Source organism: Sphaeramia orbicularis, chromosome 9, assembly GCF_902148855.1.
Source record: "Sphaeramia orbicularis chromosome 9, fSphaOr1.1, whole genome shotgun sequence".
Classification (NCBI taxonomy): domain Eukaryota; kingdom Metazoa; phylum Chordata; class Actinopteri; order Kurtiformes; family Apogonidae; genus Sphaeramia; species Sphaeramia orbicularis.
The window spans coordinates 31,836,700-31,859,480 of NC_043965.1; the positions used below are offsets into that span (position 1 = coordinate 31,836,700).

A 22,781-nucleotide genomic window follows, 5' to 3' on the forward strand; every position below is an offset into this window, starting at 1 on the left:
AGGTGGAGAATATGTGGAGTACGTTTGGAGGGATTTCCATTTCACACACTTTGAGGGCTGTTCAGAAACCTGATGAAGTAATAGTATGCAATTTTCTGAGTGGTTTAATAAGTATTGACACCCTTTTGTTTAAGTAAAATAGACTTCTAGTATCATTCTGTGAACCTATACTACAACCAAGAATTACTGGTAAAATGTATGGAAAATACAAGTAGTTTCTATGCAGTAAAATTTGCCAATATATGATTTTTATTACTACTACATTAGTTTTTATGTTGTTTTAATGCTGCAAATATTTAAGACTGAGCCCATTTGATGTACTTAACATACTTCTAAGCTGTTTAATCTGCAGCTGCAAAACATACTGTATGTGTATCTTGTGAGAACCAAGTTTCTCAGTTTCTTTACAAAACAACTTCTCATGAGCTCAGGAAAACAGCCTACATTTCTAGTTGTATGGTTTTCTGTGGACAGGAAGGAGACGAAAAACTGAGAAGTTGCAAACACTATCATACAAATGTAATGTATTAAGCAGTACAACTGCTAAAAATAGAAATTCTACACACTCTAAATTTATAGTTAAATTTGTTTAACATGATTGTTTTTCTGACTTACTTCAATAGTTGTGACTAACTTTATCATAATGCATCATAGTTTTTCATGGTAATGAAGTGTAGTCATGAATACAAGAAATCAAACATGATTTTTTTTTATTGAAACAGTTTACTGATAAATGACAGATGGTTGTCATGAAACTTTCATGTTTAATCTCAAAAAATCATGGGCTAAAAAGTCATACATGGTACTTAACATTGAATAGCAAGAGAATCCATGCTTCAGAGCAGACACTCAATTCACAAAGAAATCAGGCAAAATGCCCTCTTGATTTCAATAAAAAATATTAAATCTTTTTTTCCCCACTCTATCCATCTTTACATGGTACAGGTTTTCTCACTTTTAATAATATAAAAACGCTTAATACTGATTGTGAAACACTGGAATTAATTTACAAAACATAATAATTATTATAATATTAATAACAATAACAAACAATAATAACAATAACCATTAAATTTTAAAACAAAAAATATAATGGAGGAAATCAGTCAGAGTTGTTGCATCTTGGCCCACACAAACAGCAAAGTTTTGGGGAAAATACCAAATGGCATTTACATCTACCTGACACACAGTTACACACAAACACAGTATCAGGTCGTTGAGTATTTCTCATTGCCATTTACAGTGTTATGGGCACAAAGAAAAGACACTCTAAAGCATTCATGTGCCTCTGCAGGATCACTTTCACTGACCAATCAAATCCTTTTCATTGTCAGTCAAGCTTGGTGGACCAGTACTGGTCCTCAAAAAGTGCCCTAATCCTCCAGCACACAGGATAGTAACTGATAGATAAAAGTATATGGACCATTTTTAATGTCTCAGCATTTTGAAGAAGGAAAAAATCTTCCAGGCGACAGGAATTTGTATCCATTGCCAGCAGGTAGTCGGATAGATCGAGCACCAGGGCTACTGCTTGTGGAAATAGTAGGTGATGGAGCTACTTTTCTAGGGTTGGAGCAATGGTGTCCATTGGAAGAGGTTTTGCTGCTCCCATCCAGTGACTGCAGCCCCAGCTCCCGCAGCTCCAGGCTGTCTTGGGTGTCGTTAGGGGAGCAATGCCGTGGGGAGAGGTTCAGGAGGCTCAGTACGTCCCTACTTGCGGCTGCCAAAGGACCAGGAGTGCTATGGACAGCTCTGACAGGACCTAGATGTTGCTGTTGTTGGGCCGCCGCATTAGCCCAAAAGGTCTTAAGATTGTGGATTGCTTGAACTTTTTCATCAATAACCCCTCTTCGTAGCCGGTCCAAGTCTGGGGCATCAGCTGATGTAGAGCAGGCTGAGCCTGTGGAGGAGTAGGACAGGGCAGGTGATGGAGCGCTGCCAGCTGGTGACTGGTGACCCGAGCTGGGAGAGACATTACTGGGGGAACGGGAGATGTGGCCACTGTACGGGGAACTCGGGTACTTCAATTTAAACTGTGCATGGCTATCCAGAGTAGGTGAGGGATGGCTGCCCTCCTTTTGGGAAGACTCAGAGACTGCAGGACTGTTGTAGCCAGAGCTTATCTTCTGTAGGGAAGAGGAGCGAGAGGGGGGTTTTGGTCTTGGGGAAGACTGAGCCCGGCCACTAGCACTGCTGTTTGGACGACTAAATGCACTAGTTTCAGAAGAGCGGAAAGCGCTGCTACGGGTAGAGGTCCCTCCTGGTGTCCCACCTTCTGCCCCAGCCCGCTGAAGACTACCCACTGCCCTTAGATGGCTCTGGGTTTCCTCCAGAATCTTCTGGGCCAGCTCCTGAGGATCCAGAGGGACAGTTTTTTCTTCCTGAGACTTGACAGTGCTGTCCGTCTCAGTGCTGGACTGGTCAGATTCCCCCGTGTCTGAGCTGCTCACCTTACCCACCTTCTGAAATGGTGAGTTAGGACTGGGTACCAGACATGTCTTGACAGGGGATGTGGGAGTGCTGACACTACCTCTTGAAGACACTGAAACAGTGTAGCCTCTTCCAGCCCCTGTGCCGGACCCACCTATTCCCCGGCCTCTGTGGCGCTGGCCGTGGCCTGGTGGCAAAGGCAAAGAGTCACAGTGGCTTCCCAGAGGCTCACTACTAATAATAGAGAAGCCCTCATATTCCTCCTCCTCCCCGCGAGTTCCTGCCACTGCAGCAGCTGCCCCATGGGGAGAAGAGCGGCTACGGGGAACATGAGGATGCTTGTGGGCAGAGTAGTGTGCTGTGGCCCCACTGCGTTGCCGATGCCCAAGGAAATCACACTCTGACTTGGAAGCGAAGCTCATGGAGGAGGCTACAGAGCTGAGGCTATAAACAGAAATGGCATCTGATGCCTGATTGTCCAGGCATGGAGGAGAGAAGGGAAGGCTTGAATATCCCATGGGCAGGGGGTTAGACACAGACTGAGCTGATGCTAGAGACTCAAGGGAAGATGAGCTGTCCAGGCTTAGACGCTTGGGCAGTTCGGTGGAGTCTGAGGGGAGAGAAGAAACAAATATGACACCTGATAAAACACAACTGGATTTGATTACACCTTGTGGATCATCGCCAAACTTCACAAATCAAAGATCAAACTAGCTGAAGTGATATACAGTAGTGAAGATTAGGAAATCTGTATACATACCAAACAGCGCCAGCAGAGACTGCAGAGCAAAGTGCAAGGTGCGACGGTTGGCTAGTTTGCCTGTCTTCAGCACCACTTCTTCTTGGCCTACCTCACATAAGTCAAATCCTGTGCATATACAGCAGGACAGTGGTTAGACCTCGACACTATTGTAATTTGCAAACAGTAATGTGTAAGTGGATCAACAGGAGAAAATGAAATGTGGTGGGGTTAAAAAGGTAGGATTCAACTTACCGAGAGCAGCCAGAAATTCATGGCAACCTGGAAGTCTCCATAGCTGCACACTAATGGACACCTGAATGGGCAGGAGGGAGAAATCCTGTTCTTTCTCTCCTGTCTGGAGTTGGACTAGCACCTGGTGAAGCTGGAGGAAAGAGGGAAGAAAAAGAGGGAAATGAAAAGTAAAGTGATCAGATGAGTAAAATGTTCAACAAACTAGTAAGCTTTAATGGACATATTATAGTGACTCATGTAAATGTGTGACCTAATCATTTTTTATACTATTTTTGATACTTTGATACTGGTGCAAAACTGCTTTATTTCTTTCTGGAGTAGGTGGGTATATAGTAAATATGACCCAAGGCCCACTTTTAATTTGTATTCTTAGACATGAAAGGGTCTCAGCTTTGTGTGAGTTTACACGTGCTTTGGGAACAAGCATGCCTGTTTTGTTTGAGGATTAATTGAACAGAAACACCTTTGTCAACCTCATATAACCGCTCAGAAAGTAGAAATATGCCTTTGGTCCTCATTTCATTCCTAATGGTTATGAGAAGTTGGTTTTTACGTCACTTTATCCCCTCTACCACCCTCAAACATTCCTCTGACCTGTAATGAGCTAGTTTGGTAAATCCTTAAATACCCCAAATCCCTACAATCAAACTGCAGAAACTAACAATGAAAAAATTCTGAACAAGATAGAAATGACTTGTACAACTATACTTGATTCATGCAAGATGGGAAACTACATAAACCAACAAAATAAATAAATGCATTCTCATGCAGCTCCAGCACAAAGAAGGTGGTCCTGCAGAGATTTTAGCAGTAGAGACAGAGGAGAGTGGGATGGAATGCAGGTAAGTGAAGGCACACTTACCATTGCCACCATATTTTTAACAGCCTTCAGACCGCACATCAAGGGCAAGGGAGAAAGAATAGGCTTTTATTTACATGCACACAGAACATTCACAAAGGATATGAAGGTTCAGTACAAGAGGGATAGTAGACACAAGTAAAAGTAGTGTGTAATATACCATTATTATCTTCAAGACAGTCAGCAGTGTTTGATGCAGTTAGCATACATAGATTAGATGCATTTTATATTCTGTGCATTGAGAACAGCATTTTTAGTTTAAGGCCCCAGAAACTGCTAATCACCAACAAAGTGAATATTCTTTTCACCTTTGACATGTGACAGTCATATGTCACGTGTAAACAGGGATAAACCTCAGCAGCATAAGATTAATTCTCTGGTGTCACGAGCTTTGGGGTAAGAGAACAGGACTCACTTGTAGTTAAGGGTCTGAACTTGGGCTGCTGGTCAGGCATCAATGCTGCATTTCAGTACAGATTAAGCTGCAGCTTGTGTTAGCACTGATTTGTGGGTATCCAGTCCTGCCATAACAAGGTTATGCAATAATTTATCCCTAATATTCTCTTCCAGCCAGAAGCTTGTGTTTGAAAAGCCTGTCAAAAAAAGTCAGTGGGACTACTATTAACTATTCCTAACAAAAAATAGCACCAGTGAGATTTGCCTTTTGAACCCAATTGTATCAGCTGCATTAGATTTAAAAAGCCAGCGACATTTGTTCAGGGCTACAGGGACCTACCCGGTTAATTAGCTGCTCTCCTGCCTCTGAAGCTGTGATGAGTTTGCACAAAGCCTGGAGAGCGGGTGGTGGCAGACCTGCAGGGGGTTCAATGAAATATCTTCATCTTCCATACATAAGACATGTTGTTTATGCTCCAAAATAGGTGATATATAGAGTAACATAAACAAATACAAACAACAGAAGGGGCTGTATTGTTTGTAGAACAATGCAAATTCATAGCAAAAAGATGTATGTTAGATAATACATATTTTTTTTAACCCAAAAAGACCCAGAACAATTTTTTGTGGTCACTTCCAAATGAATTTCTCACCACATTTAACCATTATCTAGTCATTTAGCACGATTTATTATACTATTATCTTCTGCATTTTTTTCTATGAAAATTAGGTGTCAATAAAAGCTCACTAAATTCAAAAGTTATTTTATCAAAACAGAGAAAATTGAAGGAAACTTTACTTTTTTGGTAAAAATATATATAATTAAGCATAACATAACATAACATAACATATCAACAAACATCTACATCCATTATCATTTGTCAAACTACATATGTTTCACTGGTAAACCAAGACAATGGTGATTCCATGTTCACTACAGCAACTATGGATGCATCTGAAAAAGACATCTGCTCCTGAAAAACTGACAAAGTGCGTTTTACCTGAATTATTTCACTGTATTGGTCAGATTAGTGGTTAAAAAGTTATTAAACATTTTAGATCTGTACATAGTTTTGGGTCTTTGAGGGTTAAATGATCAGATTCTGAATTTGACTGATATGAGTTGGAATGTTCATCTCCGGTGCATACCCAGTAGTGACTGTAAGGTGGTGCTGCACTGCTGGAGTCTGTCTCCTGGGTCAGCAGTGGGAAAGAATACGGCTGCAGGTATACCAGTACCCGCAGAGTCAAGACGGAAACCTACAGCTGTCAACAGTGCCTGCCAGCCAGGAACCCCACACACTTTGTTTTCCACACTTTGTTGGGATGTGTACATGGAGTTACGCTGGCCGTTCTGTATCCTCTGAAGGGATTTTTCCACCTGGAAGGAGTGAGAGAGTACAGTACATGGGCTTTATGTGTGGTTATGAAATTAAACAGAAATTAAACAATCTCAAATCTTAAATGAAACACTCTATTATTCCTAACTTGAGCTAAAAAAAACCCCAGGGAATTGTAGTTTGAATGAATTTAGCCAACATGTATTTGTATGTTGTATGTTTCAATGTCTTACCAGGTGGAGTAAAACTCTAAGTGCATCACGTGCTCGATCTGGATACTGCAAAATCTCTGCCAAAGCTTGGCCAATCAGGGAAGATGGGCTATTAAGCTTCACGTCATTGCCAATCAGCATGTATCCTGGATAGAGAAAATCAAATAAAAATGAATCAGTGACCAGGTAATCTCCATTCATCACACATTTGTGCAATTAAAATAAGAGTAACATCTCTCACCTGCCCAATTGGAGGGGTGTGAGTACTGCTTGCTGCTCTGGACAGTTTTCATGGCATCTGCTAGCGCCGCACTAGCCTTGGTCCCATTAAGAAGGGCAGTGTAGAAGGCATGGACAAAAACCTTGGATGCTGCGACAGGGACAGGCCACAAGGACACAAGTACACACTGTGCCCCAGCTGCCAGAAAGGCCCTGGTTAATCCCACCACACCGTCTGCTGTTACTTTGCTGCTGGATTCCTGGTATGACCTACAATATAACACATATTTGACTTTATTAGAAATATGTTTCATAGCATAACAAATTAAACAGACAGTAATTTCATTTGGCACTTTTATTCATTACCATTTACATCATGCTTTTCATTGTCTCTACATTAAATCTACAGTAGGCAGCATTTTTTGTGTCATTGGGCAAAAAATCTAGGATAATAAGTCAGGATGTTGTAATTAAAAAGTCTATTAGGGAACAAAACTTTTTCTCCTCGTCTTGGTCCTGTTTTTAGGCTTCAAACTTTGGCTGATCACAGACTTTTTTTCACCGAAGGGGGATATAAAAATAAACAGCACCTAACATTGATCAATCATGGTCAAGACAGATCTCTATTGTTCTCTAACTCGGTAGCATCTCACTGAAGCAACATGGAAGGTTGCCTACTTTTAATATTATGACTTTACTTTCCCACAGCAGCATGGAACAGCATTGCATCATCCATCTTCATACAGTGTAGACTTAAAACAGAGCTGCAGGAGAAGGGTGTGTTTTCAAATTCCAGATTTCTGCCCTCTATAGCTTTAATCGTTAATCCGTATCTCCAATATGACATGATCAAGATTCATTTTAAATAAGGTTCTCGTAAAACAGCCCACATACCCCAGCACCACCAGCTTGACAGGCAGTCTTAAGTCCAATATATCTGCAGCTGTAAGCAGGAACTCCTGTAGGGGTGGACTGTCACAGATGCTCTCCACGTCGCTGCTGTCATCCTGCATGTGGAGAGACTCTGGGATGGTGTAGCCACTTCCAACAGAACCCTTTCTGCCTCTGCTGCTGCTCCCTCTCCTCCCTCCTGCTCCTCTCCCCACTGTTCCCACTCCCACACTTCCACTTGCCCCACCAGGTACACCTTCTGGATTTGGGGTTAGCACCAAAGCTGCCAATTTCCAAGAAATGTGAGTGGCAAAGTGGGCACACTCAGCTTGTGTGAGGGCACTCATGACCCTTTCTTTGGTGGCAGAAGAGCCAGCCAGGGGTTGGCAGCCCAGCAGCTCTGCCACCATCAGAGCCTCCTCCTCTGCAGAGGGCATGGGGCCCCATAGCCAGCGATCCATCACAGGTGAAGGCAGTCTAGGGTTGCCCACTACCGCTGCCATAGAGACACCACCACAAGGACCTGGTCCAGGGCGCCGGGAGTGAGCCTAGGTTAACATAAATAAGTGTTAAATTTCAGCTCCCAAAATCAAAGCCATGAAGTTCATTTATTAGTGATGATTTTGAAGGATTTTTAAAAATTAAAGTGTGCATGAAACATTTGTTTTGTCAGACAATGTAGCTATTCCATCACAGGAATAAGAAGCTTGACCTTTGCATTGGATCCGAGGCCATGGATGGAGGGAACAGCAATAAGGCTGAAGCGCTCATACAGGTATTCATTAGAAGAGCTTCCTTTTAGCAGGGCAAAGGGAATGAGGTAAAGCTCTCCCTCAAGCACCATGACCAGCTGCCTGTGTCTGCCTACGGGACCACTGGAGTGCATCAAGCCCTGACAGGAAAAAAAAAGACTGCTTATAAACATACAGTGGATGGATACATTCATTCATTCTATTTTATTTCTCATAATTGCATTTTCTCATATTTTATTGTCTCCCACACAATTACATCAATAGACAGGCAATGACCCGTAAAAGCAGTGCTCACCCCCTCCATAGGTGCGATGAGTAAATCATAAAGAGCCCTGAGTGGAGGCTTGCTGAGGTTGCTGGAGCGACGAGGCAGGGAAGAGCTACCATCTTTGGCAGGAGACATAGTGTTACTGAATAGGCTGGTCATACTCTGGCAACTCCTGTAAGAAAAAAACAAAACATTATGTTATTATAGTGTGGCGAAACAGACAGACAGCACTTTGCTACAGTTTATTCCTAACAATAAGCTCCAAAGCTCTGTTTTTTTCCTCCTTGTAGCTCTAAAGTTATTTAAGCGTCATACTAAGGCAACCATTTTTATGTACATATTTTCATCTCTAAAAGTGTCATCTGATATTTTTACATCATAAAATAGAAAATATTACAGCTCCAAAAAATTAAGAAAAGGGGAATAAAATACTGAAATGGCCTCCAGTAATCGTATTATAATTACTGTTGCTGTCTATACAGAATATGATTTTAGAGATTGCATTTACTAATCAGATTTGTGTCCTCTGAACCTGTCTTTCTCTGGGGTTACTCAGTTATAACCTTCCTTCAACAAATCACTTGAAGTTCAAAGAATATTGGCTAAAAATAGGCAAAAAAATAAATAAATCATGCTATGTACAACCACTACAGTGCTTGTAAAACTCAAACCATTCTTTAAAATCAAACCATCATACTGCTCTTTAATGAGCTTTGCAGATGTGCTGGGAATACAGTGTTTGCAGTTAACTAAGTGTAACTTCATCGTGTTACATCAGATTCGGTTTTAGGAAGATATAAACTCTGTCAGTCTAGTTTATTTGTGATGGAGGTTCAACACTGTCATTTTATATTATGCTCAGTCTAAGATCTTAGTGTCAATCAGTAAGAGGCAGCAATAAAGGCAATCCAGCCCGGATCAGTACTGGTACACTGCAAAAAAGGGGTGTCTAAAAACAAGATAAAAACACTAAATCTGAGGAAAAAGGTGCTCAAAACAACTGAAATATCTGTCCATGCAGCAAGATAATTTCACTTGACAAGATTTCTTGAATTAAGACTGTTAAATATAGAAATAAGCATGTTTACAGATGTATGAACACTTACATAACAAATTAACTCTTAAAACAAGACAAATTATCATATACTTCTAAATCTAAATTTGTTTTTATTTTATCTTGGTAAGAACCAAATCATTTGCAGTGTATGGTTAATGGGCTGCTGTTATACAGTGAATGTACACACAGCTCACCACTAGATGGCAGTATTGCATTGTAATAGTGAAATGAAGCAGCATTGAGTGGCTACAATCACCTCTAGAGGGTGAGAAAAACATACTGTCTTTAGTGTTGTCTCATAAAACTCATGGTAAGAAAGAAGAAGAAAGAGTGTCTTATATCAATTGCTAGTTCCTATATTAACAAAATGTGAGATTTTAAACCACAGAGGCACTAGTTTGGCGGCATGTCTATTGTATGACAGAAGTGATGGCTCTCTGCTCAGGCAGAAACATACAACAAACTGACACCTAATGCTAAAAGTGGCTGTGGGGTTAGATGCCTTTGGTGCTGTAAGTGTACAGGGCTGAACTTTATGGCCACACTTGTCACTACTCTCCATCTGTTCCACCAGCCAGAGTTTCTTCCCGGCCCTAGCCAACAGACATCTATCCTGCCCTTCTGGAAGCCCCAGGCCACTGGCTTCCCTCCAGCCTCCGAACACTCTGTCTCTCTCTCCTAGGCCTTGGCATGGGCCTCCATGGGAAAGCAAACAATCGTTTGTTAGCCTGACAGGAAGAATGAGAACGGAGCTGAGAGAAAGTGAGTGTCAAGTGTTGAGGAAAACAGTGAAAAGAAAAGACTAAGAGGAGCAAGGCTGAAGGTGAAGACTGAATTTAGTGGCTGCCTTTTTTGATTTGTGTGAGCTGAAAGGTGGGGCGGCTCTGGCACAGCAGGGGGAAGGGGTTGTCCACAAACTGCAGGGTTGGCGGTTTGATCTCCACCTCCTTTTAATATGTAGAAGTGTCCTTGGGCAAGACACTGAACACTAAGCTGTTCCCAGCGGCAGCAGAGTGCAAGTATGTGTTCAAATGGGTACACGATGAGACAAATTATGCATTAATATTTGATACAAAAAGACTTAATTTGAGTATTGCTAAAATCATTGCTCATTCTGCTAGCGGTCACTTAGTTTCTTTTGAGGTCACTTTTGATACAGACAGCCTGTTCATGTATCTGTATTTACTGCTTCTTAACTGACAACTTCATCAAGATCCTAAACAATCCCATTATGTTATTATTGTGCATTAAAGTGTATTCAATTACACAGTAAGGGGATTAGACATGAGGAGACTTGCATTATCACCTTCTATAATAATCCTTTCTAGCTCCTTACTGTAGATTAGATCACAGAGTTAAAATAGGGCAATCAATAGTAGAACTAAATGAAGATAACACAGCAAGAATCACAGATGTTGAGCTGTTTTTCCTGCACCTATGTTCATTAATTAAGTGTAATCCAATTAGTGTCTTTTAAATTATATTCTAGTTTTCCTGAAATGCAGGTATTGTAAAAATACAGCAGTTTTTATGTCACTCATAATGCAAATATTAGCATAATAGTAAAAACCAACAAGGAAATGGCAAGTAGACTGGAGTCAAGTTAAGCTAATACCACGGAATGGAAAATCAGCAAGAAAGAACTCACACTGTACGTTGACATCAAAGTGAAGATACATGACTAGAAATGACAATGAGGTTTTCTTCATTTTCTCTTGCCTTTGCATTGTGATAGACGATAGGCTTGTAAGCATGAGGAGCTTTATAATTTTAAAGTTTTTAAAGCCCAAAAGAATGAGCGGATTATTACCGGCAGCCCATTAAAGGGGCTTAATGAGCACCAAGACGCAATTAAAGCTGGAATTACCCTCTCATCAAAGAGCAGCTCAACTGTGGACGAGGACAGGGAAATATGACCCAGACACACACATATGCACAAACGCACACATTCAGTTGGTATACATAACCAATCAGGACAATGTAAATGAATACTCTGCATAATCATTAAATATTATTCTGCACTAAACAGGGAAGAGTCTCTGAGATCTCGATAGTCATCAACATGCACAACAAATATGGACACAAACATCTAAAACACACAAAGACACACATACCCCAAGCCCCATCAGAGCAGGCATTTGATAAGGGCTTTAGCCGCTTGGCTCTACTCAGTCTATTTAATAAGGAGGATTCACATGCTGCCTCGGTGCTGGCTAAACAATGGAAAAAAGACTCCTTTCACAGATGAGCCACAATACCCATGAATCTCCTTACCAAAGCAGATATTTTATTTATCTTTTTTTGTGGAAATGTAGGCCTGAGTAGTACTTTAAGTAGCAGATTAAGGTCATGTCTTTGTAAGAGTGCAGCAACAGCAGGTGCTTCTGAGCAATCTCCTACCTGTTGAACAGGTTGTTTCGGGACACCATGCGTAGGAAGCCTGTTGGATCAGTGACTGAGTTGAGCTTGTTGTTGAGCTCCTCAAATTGTTGGTCCAATAAATCTCCAGCCTCGCTCTCTGTCTCACTACTCGAACACCCTCTGAAACAAAGTGAGGGGAAAAAGAAAGGGAGTGAGAGCCATGAACAGCCATAGAAAAATGTTGGCAAGAAAAAGGAGATAAACTTGACAATAGACAGACTTGCATTGTTTCTTTGTGGGTAAATCAACTACACACACCCCTGATCTGCTAAAAATCCACACTGTTCAACCCACACGCATTCGGCCTAATTTCACAAGCTTGGTCCAACACCCTGATGGTAAGCAGAGTTAAATCCTTTCATTACAATGCTGGTGATGAAGACGTGTGGGAGTCAACCACCCCCACCCCACAATCACTATCTCATCACCACTCTCCCCATCTTCTCTCAACATGCTTTAACATCTCGCGCTGATGCACCCATATCAAGCAACTATTATGTCAGCTTCTTGCTTACACAGTAAGAGAGTGAATCCTTACCTTCGCTACTACCATGACATATTTCATTCATTTTTTTTTTCTTAATTTGAGTAGTACATCTTATGTGAGATAATTCCTCCTGGGGTTCCTATATATAAATACACACATTTCCTCAAATTGCCACCAAGGTTTTTTACATATTTTAATGGGAAATGGTAACAGACCTTTGTTCGAAATAAATGGTCTAATACGAGCCTGTTTCACATTCCACGTCTTTAATAAATCGATTACCAGCATTATGTTTAAAAAATATATACATTTTAATTTTCAAATTTAGTCCCTTAGAAATTATTAGTTACCCTGTTAAAGATCTAATAAGTAATGTAAATATTCTAACTGATTCAAATTAATGTAACTTTTTGACTTTTGCCTTTTTAACTAATGTTTAAAGCTGACAAATTGTCAACACTGTATGGTTAGAAGCCTTTTCTAATTTCTTACAGAAATCAGTAACTCTTTGGAATTACATTTATTTAGTCATTTAATTAACATACATAATTTCTTTGTATGTAGCAGGTTACTCCTCAGCACTGGCCATTTTCAGATATCCAGCTCTTAAATGAATAGTGATTTTTATTGAAGGTACTCTAGTACATATATTTCCATTGCCACAAAGCCTGCTCCCTTCCCTGTCTATATATCCTGCTTTAATTTACACACTTAGGGTATGCTCTCTGGTCTGCCATTCCATTCATTTTCTATCTCCTCTCATTTTCCAAGTGCTGCCACCCCGTCTCTCCACTCTGCAGAATGAATGGGCTGGTAAGTGGTGCCATATTGTGCCCATCCAGGCGCAGTGGTGTGAGCGCAGCTTCCCATTGGAGTAGTAAATGAGCTGGTAATGGGGCAGGAGGGCCAAGCTGCTGGGGTGGCAGTGGCTGGCATTGGGAAGACCAGCTGGACACCCTGGATCAAACACCAACTAAAGAAACAAGACTAACATCAAATGTTGTGTAGCCCCATGGATGTCACTGGATGATTCTCACTATTGATGTATAGTGGTTTTCCAGAATTCCCCTGCAGAGTCTGTCTGGCTACGTTCCCTGTCGTCTGCTAAGTCTTTATCCAACAACCAGACATTCACTACCACATTGATTTTGCCACTACATCTCTATTTCCTTATCCTACCAGTAAACCATCCCATTCTTCCTTTTTTACTTGTCAGGATTGCTGTTTGTTAGGCAAGTTCAACATTCTGGCCATCAAAAGAGCCATTATTCCGACTCATTTCTTCTCACCGGGAAGAGAGTGGAGTTCTTTGGGTAGGTAGCGGAGTCCTGTCATCACAGGGTGCAATGGGGCAGAATAACACTCTCTTATGCACACACTCTGAATGACAAAATAACCCTTCAACAACTTACTCTGTCAATACAAGTGGCAAGTGTTAATCTTTGTTTTGAGTTGAAATTTTGATGAAAAAGTGTACAAAATTTTGAGCTCCTCTGATGACTGACCCAGTGCTCCTTGAAGAACACTTGTTAATCAAACAAAAAAATGTATGCTCTGTACTGTAATATTTCCTTCATTTTTCTGTCAATAACATTTTTGTGGGTGTGTTTCTTTTTTTGTGACTGCTCAGTCAATGCAGAAAAATCAGTGAAAATTGAATTTGTATGAGTGGAGAGTTTGTATGTATGTTTCAGATTTCCACATAAAAAGATTATAAAAAAAAAAAGTACTGAACACCTGAAAAGACATCGTCCTATGGCACTAGACACTTAAAATTTATGGGTGGAAGAAGAAAAATTGTTAATCTTGCTCAGTCAGTGGTCGAGTGGATGTTGACCAAAAAAAATTTAATTCAAGCATTAAAAGTAATATAGCAATGTGGTAATGTAGCAATATATAAGGGATGATGTACATTCAAGCTGATCAAACCCCTGATATCTTATCACATACTGGGGGCTTTACCCCAGCTTAAATCAGAGCCCTCTGATAAAGGATGAAGTCACCCTAATGTGGACATATTTTTTAAATTTATTTTCATTTATCCAACCAGCAACTGATTGCTGACTGTGGGAACACCATCATCTGAGGCGATAACTCAGTAATCTTAATCAACCATTATTCCAGAATTATTTATCAATAACTTGAAATGAAAAAAGATTTGAATATTTCTTGCATACAGGCCAGCTACAATTAGAATTGAGACTGAGGATTTATCAAAATATAGCAAATATAGTAAAAATAATGCCCACTGGTAGTTAAAATAGACTTTGGCATTCGTGCAACCCTCATGAGGACTAAGTGGTTTGAAAAATGAGTAAATAAGGATTTGATCTAACAAACCAGAAGGAAAATGTACACATCCTTAAAACTCTGACCTGCTGTAATAGGATTCCACTCCCAGAGCCTCTCGGGCACTAGCTATGTGCTGTTCCAGTGAAGACCCACTGACCACTCCACTGCCCACTCCTTCTTGAAAGTCAGACCCTCCCTCTGATACGCCCTCACCTAGGTACACCTCATGGAACTTCAGGATGCCTGTGGAGACAAAAAGGCAGCATAAAATGACTTTCAGGTGTTCATGAAGTGAAGGCTAAACAAAATAAATAAATAAACTCATTTTCCACGGCTCTTTCTCTAATACCCTTGTATTACTCGCGCACAACAGGGGGGGGTATTGGGTCACTTTGAGAAAAAGCTGTGAGTGAGGCCACGTGCAGTTGTGCATCTGTGAAGCAAAATGAATAAAACAAATAATGTTCAATAAAAGATAAAACTAGGCTGCATGTGCCATCTGCTGCCCGCCATGAGAGCTCAGCTGAGTTGTGAGAAGGAACATCAGAAGGGGGTGGGGAAGAGTGAACTGAGAGATGGAGTACAAGCTGTGTAAGTGTGCGTCCGTGCTGTGTAAGTGTAAATGCACTTTTATGTACTGTAGGTTTTTTATTGAATGCATGTGAATAGATAGTATATGTGATTCAAGTGTAAATGTGTGCATTTGCATATTCAAGTCTATTAAATGTCACACAGAATTTACACAACTGAAGTAATTAGGACCTTAGTAGCTCTTTTTTCTGAATGCAGACTCTTTAGAAGGGGCCTTGTATGTGTGCCAGCTGGATGCCAGGCTATGCCAGAAAGTGACAGACAGGCGATTAGTGAGCAAGTGGCTCCCTTTTAGCCCAGGGCAATATTCAGTTCTTTGAAGATCTCCACTGGTCCCTGCAGTGTTCCTCCCATCAATATGACTAGTGCTGGGGGGTCAAGTTCATCTGGTTGCCTTGGAGCTGGATTTGATCAAATGTTCAGGGCTGGTGGCATGGGACATAGGTCAAGGCTCTCATTTCCTCTTTTTGCTATGAGGATAATAGTCATATAATATGCACTGTAGTTTGCCCACTCCTATTTTCTTTGTTAAACTGGAATTTCAAAACTCATAAAAGAGCTGCGTCTTAATCCCTGTGCCTACGTTGATCACAAGAAACAGAATGCAATTACACAAAGACGTGCAAAACTTAAGTGAAATAAGAAAGAAAGACAAGAAAAACAGAGGTAAAAGCCAAAGAGGGAGAGAGAAAAAACAAGCCAGACAGCTGAAAAGAAATGGAAAAATTATGTTCTGACTTGGTGTTACAAGCAAAGTGTTTTCCTGTTGGCATGTGTGAAGATGTTGTTTGGCTGTGTCACTTTCAATTAACATGGTTCATTGGCAGATGCCTTCTGGGGTGAGCAGCGAGGCAGGGGGCAAATCCTAACAGTGGAGTGGCAGGTGGTTCTGCCTCTTGGTGCTAAAGCTGGCCATCTTAACCCTCCAGCTAAAACAAGCTATAGCCTCTAGGCCTTTTATCTTTTCTGATTTCAGCAATTTTGTGTGTGCGTGTGTGTGTAAGTATTTTATACTCTCCCATTGCTTATTCTAGTGGCAATCATTTAAGATATTATACTTTATCTCATGTTTAACACATGAATGAATTTCTGTTTTACAAATGTGTTTGCTCCAAGCAAATTTGTTTGATCTAAAAACAAAGGAAAACACAGTATACACAGAAAGTATTTTGGGACTGAAGTATTTCAGTAGCAGTATCAGGCTCAGATTTACCTGCTCCTGGAGCCAGCAGCCAGCTGTACAGGTAACCAGCAGCCATGGAGAAATAGAGCACCAAAGCCCTCTGGCTGTTGACAGTGTCCAAGATGTGCTCAACAGTTACTGGAGTGTAGGGGTCCGAGTCCTGCTGGCCCGTCTGCCTCTCCACCAAGAGATCAGCAAAGGCTCGTGTTCGACCCCGCTCTGCCACTGCCAGAGCCTCATCGTGGTGGCCTGCAGTGGTCATAGGTCAATGCTGATTAACAGTTAAGACATAAATCTAATCTGTGATAATATGAGGCAAAACAACAAGGGAGAAATATTTACATACAGTACAGTTGACAAATTAAATAAGACATTGCATCTTGGTAAAGTCTTAGCCCACCAGATGTTCCCCCAGCAGCTTCAATGTGTCTTGACATTGTGTCTAAGGGTTTGTGAGTAATGGATACCATTCTTCCAAAATATATTTATTCATTTGAGTCTTTGATGAAGATGAGTCCAAAATGTGTTCAGTATCTCGTGACGGCAATGCCCACTGTAAATGATTCATATAATTCTGCACTCATTAAGCCATTTAATGGTTCCAAGTGCCCTATGATAGGAGAGAAAAACTTTTCCTAGGAGGAGATAAAATGTGTGTCAGTGTACCTAGGCTGACAAGGACCCTCTGAAGTGCCTGATAGCAGGAGGTTTGCAGGTCAAACAGCGAGAGCTTGTAGTCTGTGCTGTGCTGGGCTTCATGGCGGATGGTCTCAAACAGTGCAGATGCACGGTACAGCTAAAGACAAATAACAACAATTAGATTTTTCTTTCAGATATGAGCTTGTTTTGGTTCACACATGTTTATAAAGTAACACTGTAAAACCATACTCCAGTTAATTTCTGATAAACCATGCAGAGGGTCATGGGTCATCTACATCAAGAAGTGACGAATGATGTCTTTGACTAAAAGGTTTGACTAAAAGTATAAAAATGTTAGCAGTATAAATAATAGAACATTATGACAATGATGGATAGCTGACCATAAATCTCATAGTCTGGTATCTCTGATTAGACCTTTGAAAAAGATTTTGGCCACTAGGTGGTAGCATCCCACCTCATTGGTCATTACCAATCAGACATCAGACCTGCTGCCTTCCAATTGGTTTCTCTCAGAGAAACTACTGTAATGCAGCTTGATGAATCACCTTCCAACACAGGTAAACTGCTTTTCAGATTTTATTTGCCTGGACATGGGAAAGGGCAATGAGAATCTAAGCCATTACCTGGGCATCTTGGACAGACAGTGTCTCTGGAAATAGATGCTATCTGAACTCAATAGGCCTGTCTGTGTTATTGGACCTTTCTATTCAGTGCCAGACATTGAATTGAGGAAGGAGAGGGACATTGGAGAGGTGGGGCAGGAGGCAGTGTTGCACATTAGCCAAGCAGAGCTGGTCAAGAGTGCTGATTCATGGAAGACTTTATTGATTTCTTAATTCTGCGCCTGTGGCAACCTTGTACGATGACTGGTACTGTGATAGAACCTCTCTCCAGGAGGTCGGACCCAGCGGTGAGGCTTGAGCACTTTGCTCTCAGTGCTTGACCACAGTTCAAAAATACAAAGAGTCACACTGGGGAAAGGCTGTTGGTGGGGATGAAATGAGCTATTTGACCAATGTAGGTTTGTAAGAGAGATACAGAGAGAAAGACTTCACATTTCTGGAAAGTGCACATACTGTATATGCATACACTAGCTTGTCTGGCATATCCCAAGGTCATGCAAGAAAGTGTGTCAGAGGGAGGGAATGGGGGAGAGAGGAGATCAGCAGAGAATCTGTGAGCTCTGCTGCATTAGTGCTAGTAGAAAGAGCTGCTAGTCCCAGGCTGATTTTGCTGATAGGGCTGTGAGCTGATTGCTGCAGTGCTAGTTTAATCTGTAAGGCTTGCAGACATCCCTTTAAGAGTGAAACTAATTTCTCACAACGCCTTTCCTCTGGCCTGACCCCTTCTGGCAGAGATGAAAGGGAAACAATCCCAAATGTGCTGTGTCTGCAGCGACTTGCTTGGCTGTGGTACAGGTAAAATCTGTCACATTCTTCAGCTGCAATACATGCAGTAAGGGCGTTCAGTTTTACCATCTCTGACACTAACGTGGGCTTTATCTGACAGGTTTAGTGAATATCGGTGTCACAGTGAAGCAGTGGGGTGAGTGGAACTTGATATACACGTATGTATAATGATTTTTGTGGGAAGAGCTCATCCTTTTTGACAGATGATATCAGCTTAATCTAGACCCCTGATATTTAAGTACACATCTACTGGCTCACATTCTCCTTCAATATGAATGAGTATTTCTCAAAGGGGGTATGCTTTGTAGCAGTAGCTGATTAGAATCAGGACACGTCAATCTGTGACTCGCAGTACCGTAGGATCACAGTAAGGGTGTTGAAGTCCAACTTGGTTCAAATGACCCCATGTTCCCGATTCTTGGTACAAGTGCTCTCTTACCAGACTTATGGACACTTTTTGAATTTCAATATAACCCTATACAAATGAGGTTTAAAGTGGGTCAGGGTATTTCCCAAGTTCATCTGTAGCTCATGAATAAACATTTGACCTATACTCCATGGACACCGGTGTTCTTTCCCACCACCAGTTTACCCTGGAGGTTGCAACCAGGCAAAAAATCTATAAGCTATATGTAGGAAAACGTAGTGGATCTTTGTAAGTTACTACAAGGACAATACATTCAGTAAGTGGATCGTATGGTCAACTAGACAGCAAATGTACACTGGAGAATATGTTACATTGGCTTGTTAGAATAATATTTAGCTTTAATAGAACACAAATTCCACAATATGACTCATCAGTATGCTGCCTCTGGCCTAGTCACCACCTCAGCTCAGACTTTCATTCCCAACTCTTGTTACACATAATTGCAAACAGACAAAGTTACTTTTTGAGAAGTACGATGGAGGACAGAAAAACAAAGCTATCTGGGTCACATAGATGTAGTTTCTGTGTATCATAAGAGAAATGTTTTGAGCTAGATCAAAAAAATGAAAGCAGCTGAATAACATCCCTGCAGACACACGTGACAGCCTCTGCTGTTGGCTTGCTGTTCACCGACTACGTACATATACAAGCTAAAAAAAAAACCCTCAAATCTTGAGCTGTGGTGTGTGGACAGACTGTAGAGAGAGATGTTAAGGGGATATTCCATGCTTGCCAGGTGGGCAGTGGGCTGGAGAGGAGTGAGTGTGTGTGTGTGATGCAGAGGCTTAGGACTCCTGAGACCATGCACACAGATATAAAAAATCTTCAGTCATCTGTCGCTTGTCTGCTGAGATGACAGCGCTTACTAGCTCAACAGACTCCCAAGCATATTGCCAGCACCGGTGTTCATGCTATGTAGCTGCCTCACTTTTTTCTCCTTTTGTTTTCTATCCTCTATGCTCTTTTGTTTAACCATAAGGGCATTACTGAAAATGTTTAACCCTTACCTTCCATTTCTCTGAAGACCTATTTCCCTCTTTCATATGGAATATCAGTCTTCTGACAGATGTGTGCTTATTAGAGGTTAGTTTTAACTACAAGAAGTAAATTAGCTGGAAGCTTTCCAGATGAAGAGAGGAGAACTGATTCAAGGTGATCCTAGGCAAGGTAAGAAGAACACCAGATACAACACCTGATGTTGGGCTTCCTCCAGATTCCCACTGGCCCATAGAGAGAGCCCCAAACGATGGCGGATCTTCGCCTCGTCCTCACGCCGAGCCAGCTGCTCTGCAAGCCGTAGGCCTGTCAGAAGGGGAGGAAACAGGAGCAGATGAGGGAGAGAGAGTCAAAATTATTCAGAGCAGGCAGACTCTCAGGTATCTTTCAGAGTAACAGATGTAAGCATAGCATGATACTGATGTTCTGACAGTGAGCAGGTTCGGATATTTGGCCTCAGTTGTATGATACTGCTCACACTGGGACTAAAACACACACACACTTCTGCCATAGAGGGAGGCTGTTAGAGCACTAATCGGACTGCATAGTAATCAATGCTAAGGATCGACTGGCTGAGCAAACACAAACACACTCCTAATGCTTGCATAAAAGAAGCCTCACAATATCATCAAGAAGTCTTCAAATATTTGCAAACACAATCATGAACTAATTATAGACTTACGCAAACTCCCAATGCAAAGTGTGCTTTGTGATATTTTATTTGCAAGACTTCAAGAGTTGACAATCCAAGCGAGGTTTGAACGCACGTGTACTGTGCTTGTGTGTGGTTCGAGGTGCGTATTTACTGCGAGTGTGTCTGTGTCAGATCACCTGGCGAGCTCACAGTTTGTTTTTCACTTCTAATCCCTCAAGTGGTGAGGTGTGTGTCAGATCTTTGCATGTGTCCTCAGCCTGCCTGGCGTGTACTAGGTTCTGCCCAATTACTGAGATGAAAATGCCACTCCACAGAGAACAATGATGAAAAAAAAAAAAGGCGACAGCTGCTGGGCCACATATCACCCATAAGGTGCTAAATGCACAGCAAGCAGTCTGCAGTTAGTAAAAGGGGTGTATTGCTCATGCATAGTCTCACTTAACACATGTTCTGTATTTGCTGGTCTATTCTTGCCATGCATTTGAGTGATGGAGGGGTCTAAACATGCTTTTGGTCAAAGAGAAGAGAAAATGGGCCAAGCCACCCTCATCCTAGTCTGCTTTTCTCTGCATTCCTGGAAAACAGTCTGTGGCTGGACCAGATAAGCCAAGAACAGAGAGCGTGACCCCAAACAGCCTGCCTATTCCACAAAACCCAGCACACCACGCAACTATAGACTTCATGGCTCCTCCATGGCCACGCTAGCCGGCAGCCTTTGAAGCCTGCAACAGTCTCCCCTTGCGCCTTATCTTTCCACACACCCTCCCTCTGTCGGCTTGCCTGCCCTCTTCCCCCATGCATCTGCTGTGCTCCTCTCTCCCTCTGCCTCCCGTATTCATTTTCTCATCTCTCTGCCTGTATCTCTGGCCTCCCTCTGCTCCTTCTACCTGTTTCATCTTGACTGTGGTGGCAGTGCTTGCAAGGACTCGGCACTGCTTAGGGCTCATTAGGCGCTGGAGCAAGAGAGAGGAAACAGATCTAAATTATCCTTTTCATTCTCTGACAGCCTCACCCCTCACTCATCTCAACTCCAGCTCTGAGCCTTTCATCTGCGCACACACGCACACACAAAACCTTCTTTCTCTGAGCTGCTCTGTGATAGTTCTTTATGATCAAGCCTGAATGTCAACCAAGTCTATGTTTTCTTTATTCTCCATTTGACAGTGAAATAATACATGTGAATTATGATTTGTGCCAATCCCTGTCTTTTGCTACCGCCCACCTGCCATCTTTTCTCTTTCTTTCCTTCCCTCTTCCCCTCCCTAACTCTCTCATTCCTTCTGTTCTCCTTCTCTGTATCATTCAGTGTCTGTCACTGTCACCATGCATGCCTTTGGTGCGCCCCGCAGGCACAGTCACGTAGCAGCGGCTGACATGAGGATGTGGCCGTGGCTGGCTGCACCCTGAAGAGCAACTAGAGAACACTTTAAAGGCTGCTTGACAGCTGGGTGAGAGATTCTCTGCAGCCCCGGAGGCCCACGCACCCCTCGCCTTCAGACACAGGCATTACGTGCAGGCATCACAAACACATGAGCTGGAACAAGGGCACAAAGTCTCATGTACCAAAGAACCACAAATGCATGGTGCCTCAAACAAAGTACCCTAGCATTATTTCCACGAATGACACATAACACCACATCCCTTTGATCATGACCACATGGAAAAGAGCAGTGTGTCATGCACAGGAAGTACATATCCACCTATTCTGTATAAAAACATCTTTCCTCTTCCCCACCCTTCACTAAAAATAGATGCTATGGATTCGGTTATGGAGTTTACAATACTGAAGAAGAAAATGCAAAGATTTTGAATATAGCTTGCAAAAGTATATTTCTACATGGGTACACACTGGTACTTGGACTGCATTAACATCTACATTAAGTTGAGAGATAAATTTTAGGATTTAATAAAATCTGTTTATTAATTTATAATAAAACCTGTTTATTAATTTATAATACATACATCATCCAAATACCATTAGGCTTACATGCCCCTTACCGGGCTGTTCAAAGGTCTACATGAAAATGTTGCATTAAAAAAATGATTTGACATTATTACTCAGGCAATTATGTAATTTATGTAAAAAATGTAAATATAATAAATATAAATTTCATTGCTTATATACTGTATGAGATTACTCATGATTATAAACCAATCAATTATATAAAGTATACATTTGGAAAAGTACAATATTCTGTTAGATTCTTTATGAGGCTAAATACACATATTCCATGTACATTCA

General features: G+C 41.5%; 1 protein-coding gene across 3 annotated transcripts in view; it reads right to left on the minus strand.

Annotated features, from left to right (window-relative positions):
- Positions 1–684: 684 nt before the first annotated feature.
- Positions 685–22,781, minus strand: part of LOC115425702 (tetratricopeptide repeat protein 28) — a 191,506-nt gene continuing 169,409 nt past the window's right edge. For 2 of the 3 annotated variants that reach the window (XM_030143410.1, XM_030143408.1), the window contains 16 exons: positions 20,081–20,190; positions 17,059–17,188; positions 16,423–16,641; positions 14,702–14,861; positions 11,819–11,959; positions 8,389–8,533; positions 8,054–8,233; positions 7,345–7,889; positions 6,473–6,720; positions 6,253–6,377; positions 5,829–6,060; positions 5,020–5,096; positions 4,287–4,310; positions 3,425–3,554; positions 3,191–3,298; positions 685–3,040 (listed from right to left, as the gene is read on the minus strand). In XM_030143410.1, coding sequence (XP_029999270.1) covers positions 1,437–3,040; positions 3,191–3,298; positions 3,425–3,554; positions 4,287–4,310; positions 5,020–5,096; positions 5,829–6,060; positions 6,253–6,377; positions 6,473–6,720; positions 7,345–7,889; positions 8,054–8,233; positions 8,389–8,533; positions 11,819–11,959; positions 14,702–14,861; positions 16,423–16,641; positions 17,059–17,188; positions 20,081–20,190 — 4,178 coding nt within the window. In that variant the 3' untranslated portion in view covers positions 685–1,436. The remainder of the gene's footprint in view (positions 3,041–3,190; positions 3,299–3,424; positions 3,555–4,286; positions 4,311–5,019; positions 5,097–5,828; positions 6,061–6,252; positions 6,378–6,472; positions 6,721–7,344; positions 7,890–8,053; positions 8,234–8,388; positions 8,534–11,818; positions 11,960–14,701; positions 14,862–16,422; positions 16,642–17,058; positions 17,189–20,080; positions 20,191–22,781) is intronic. The other variant, XM_030143409.1, reaches the window with a different exon arrangement.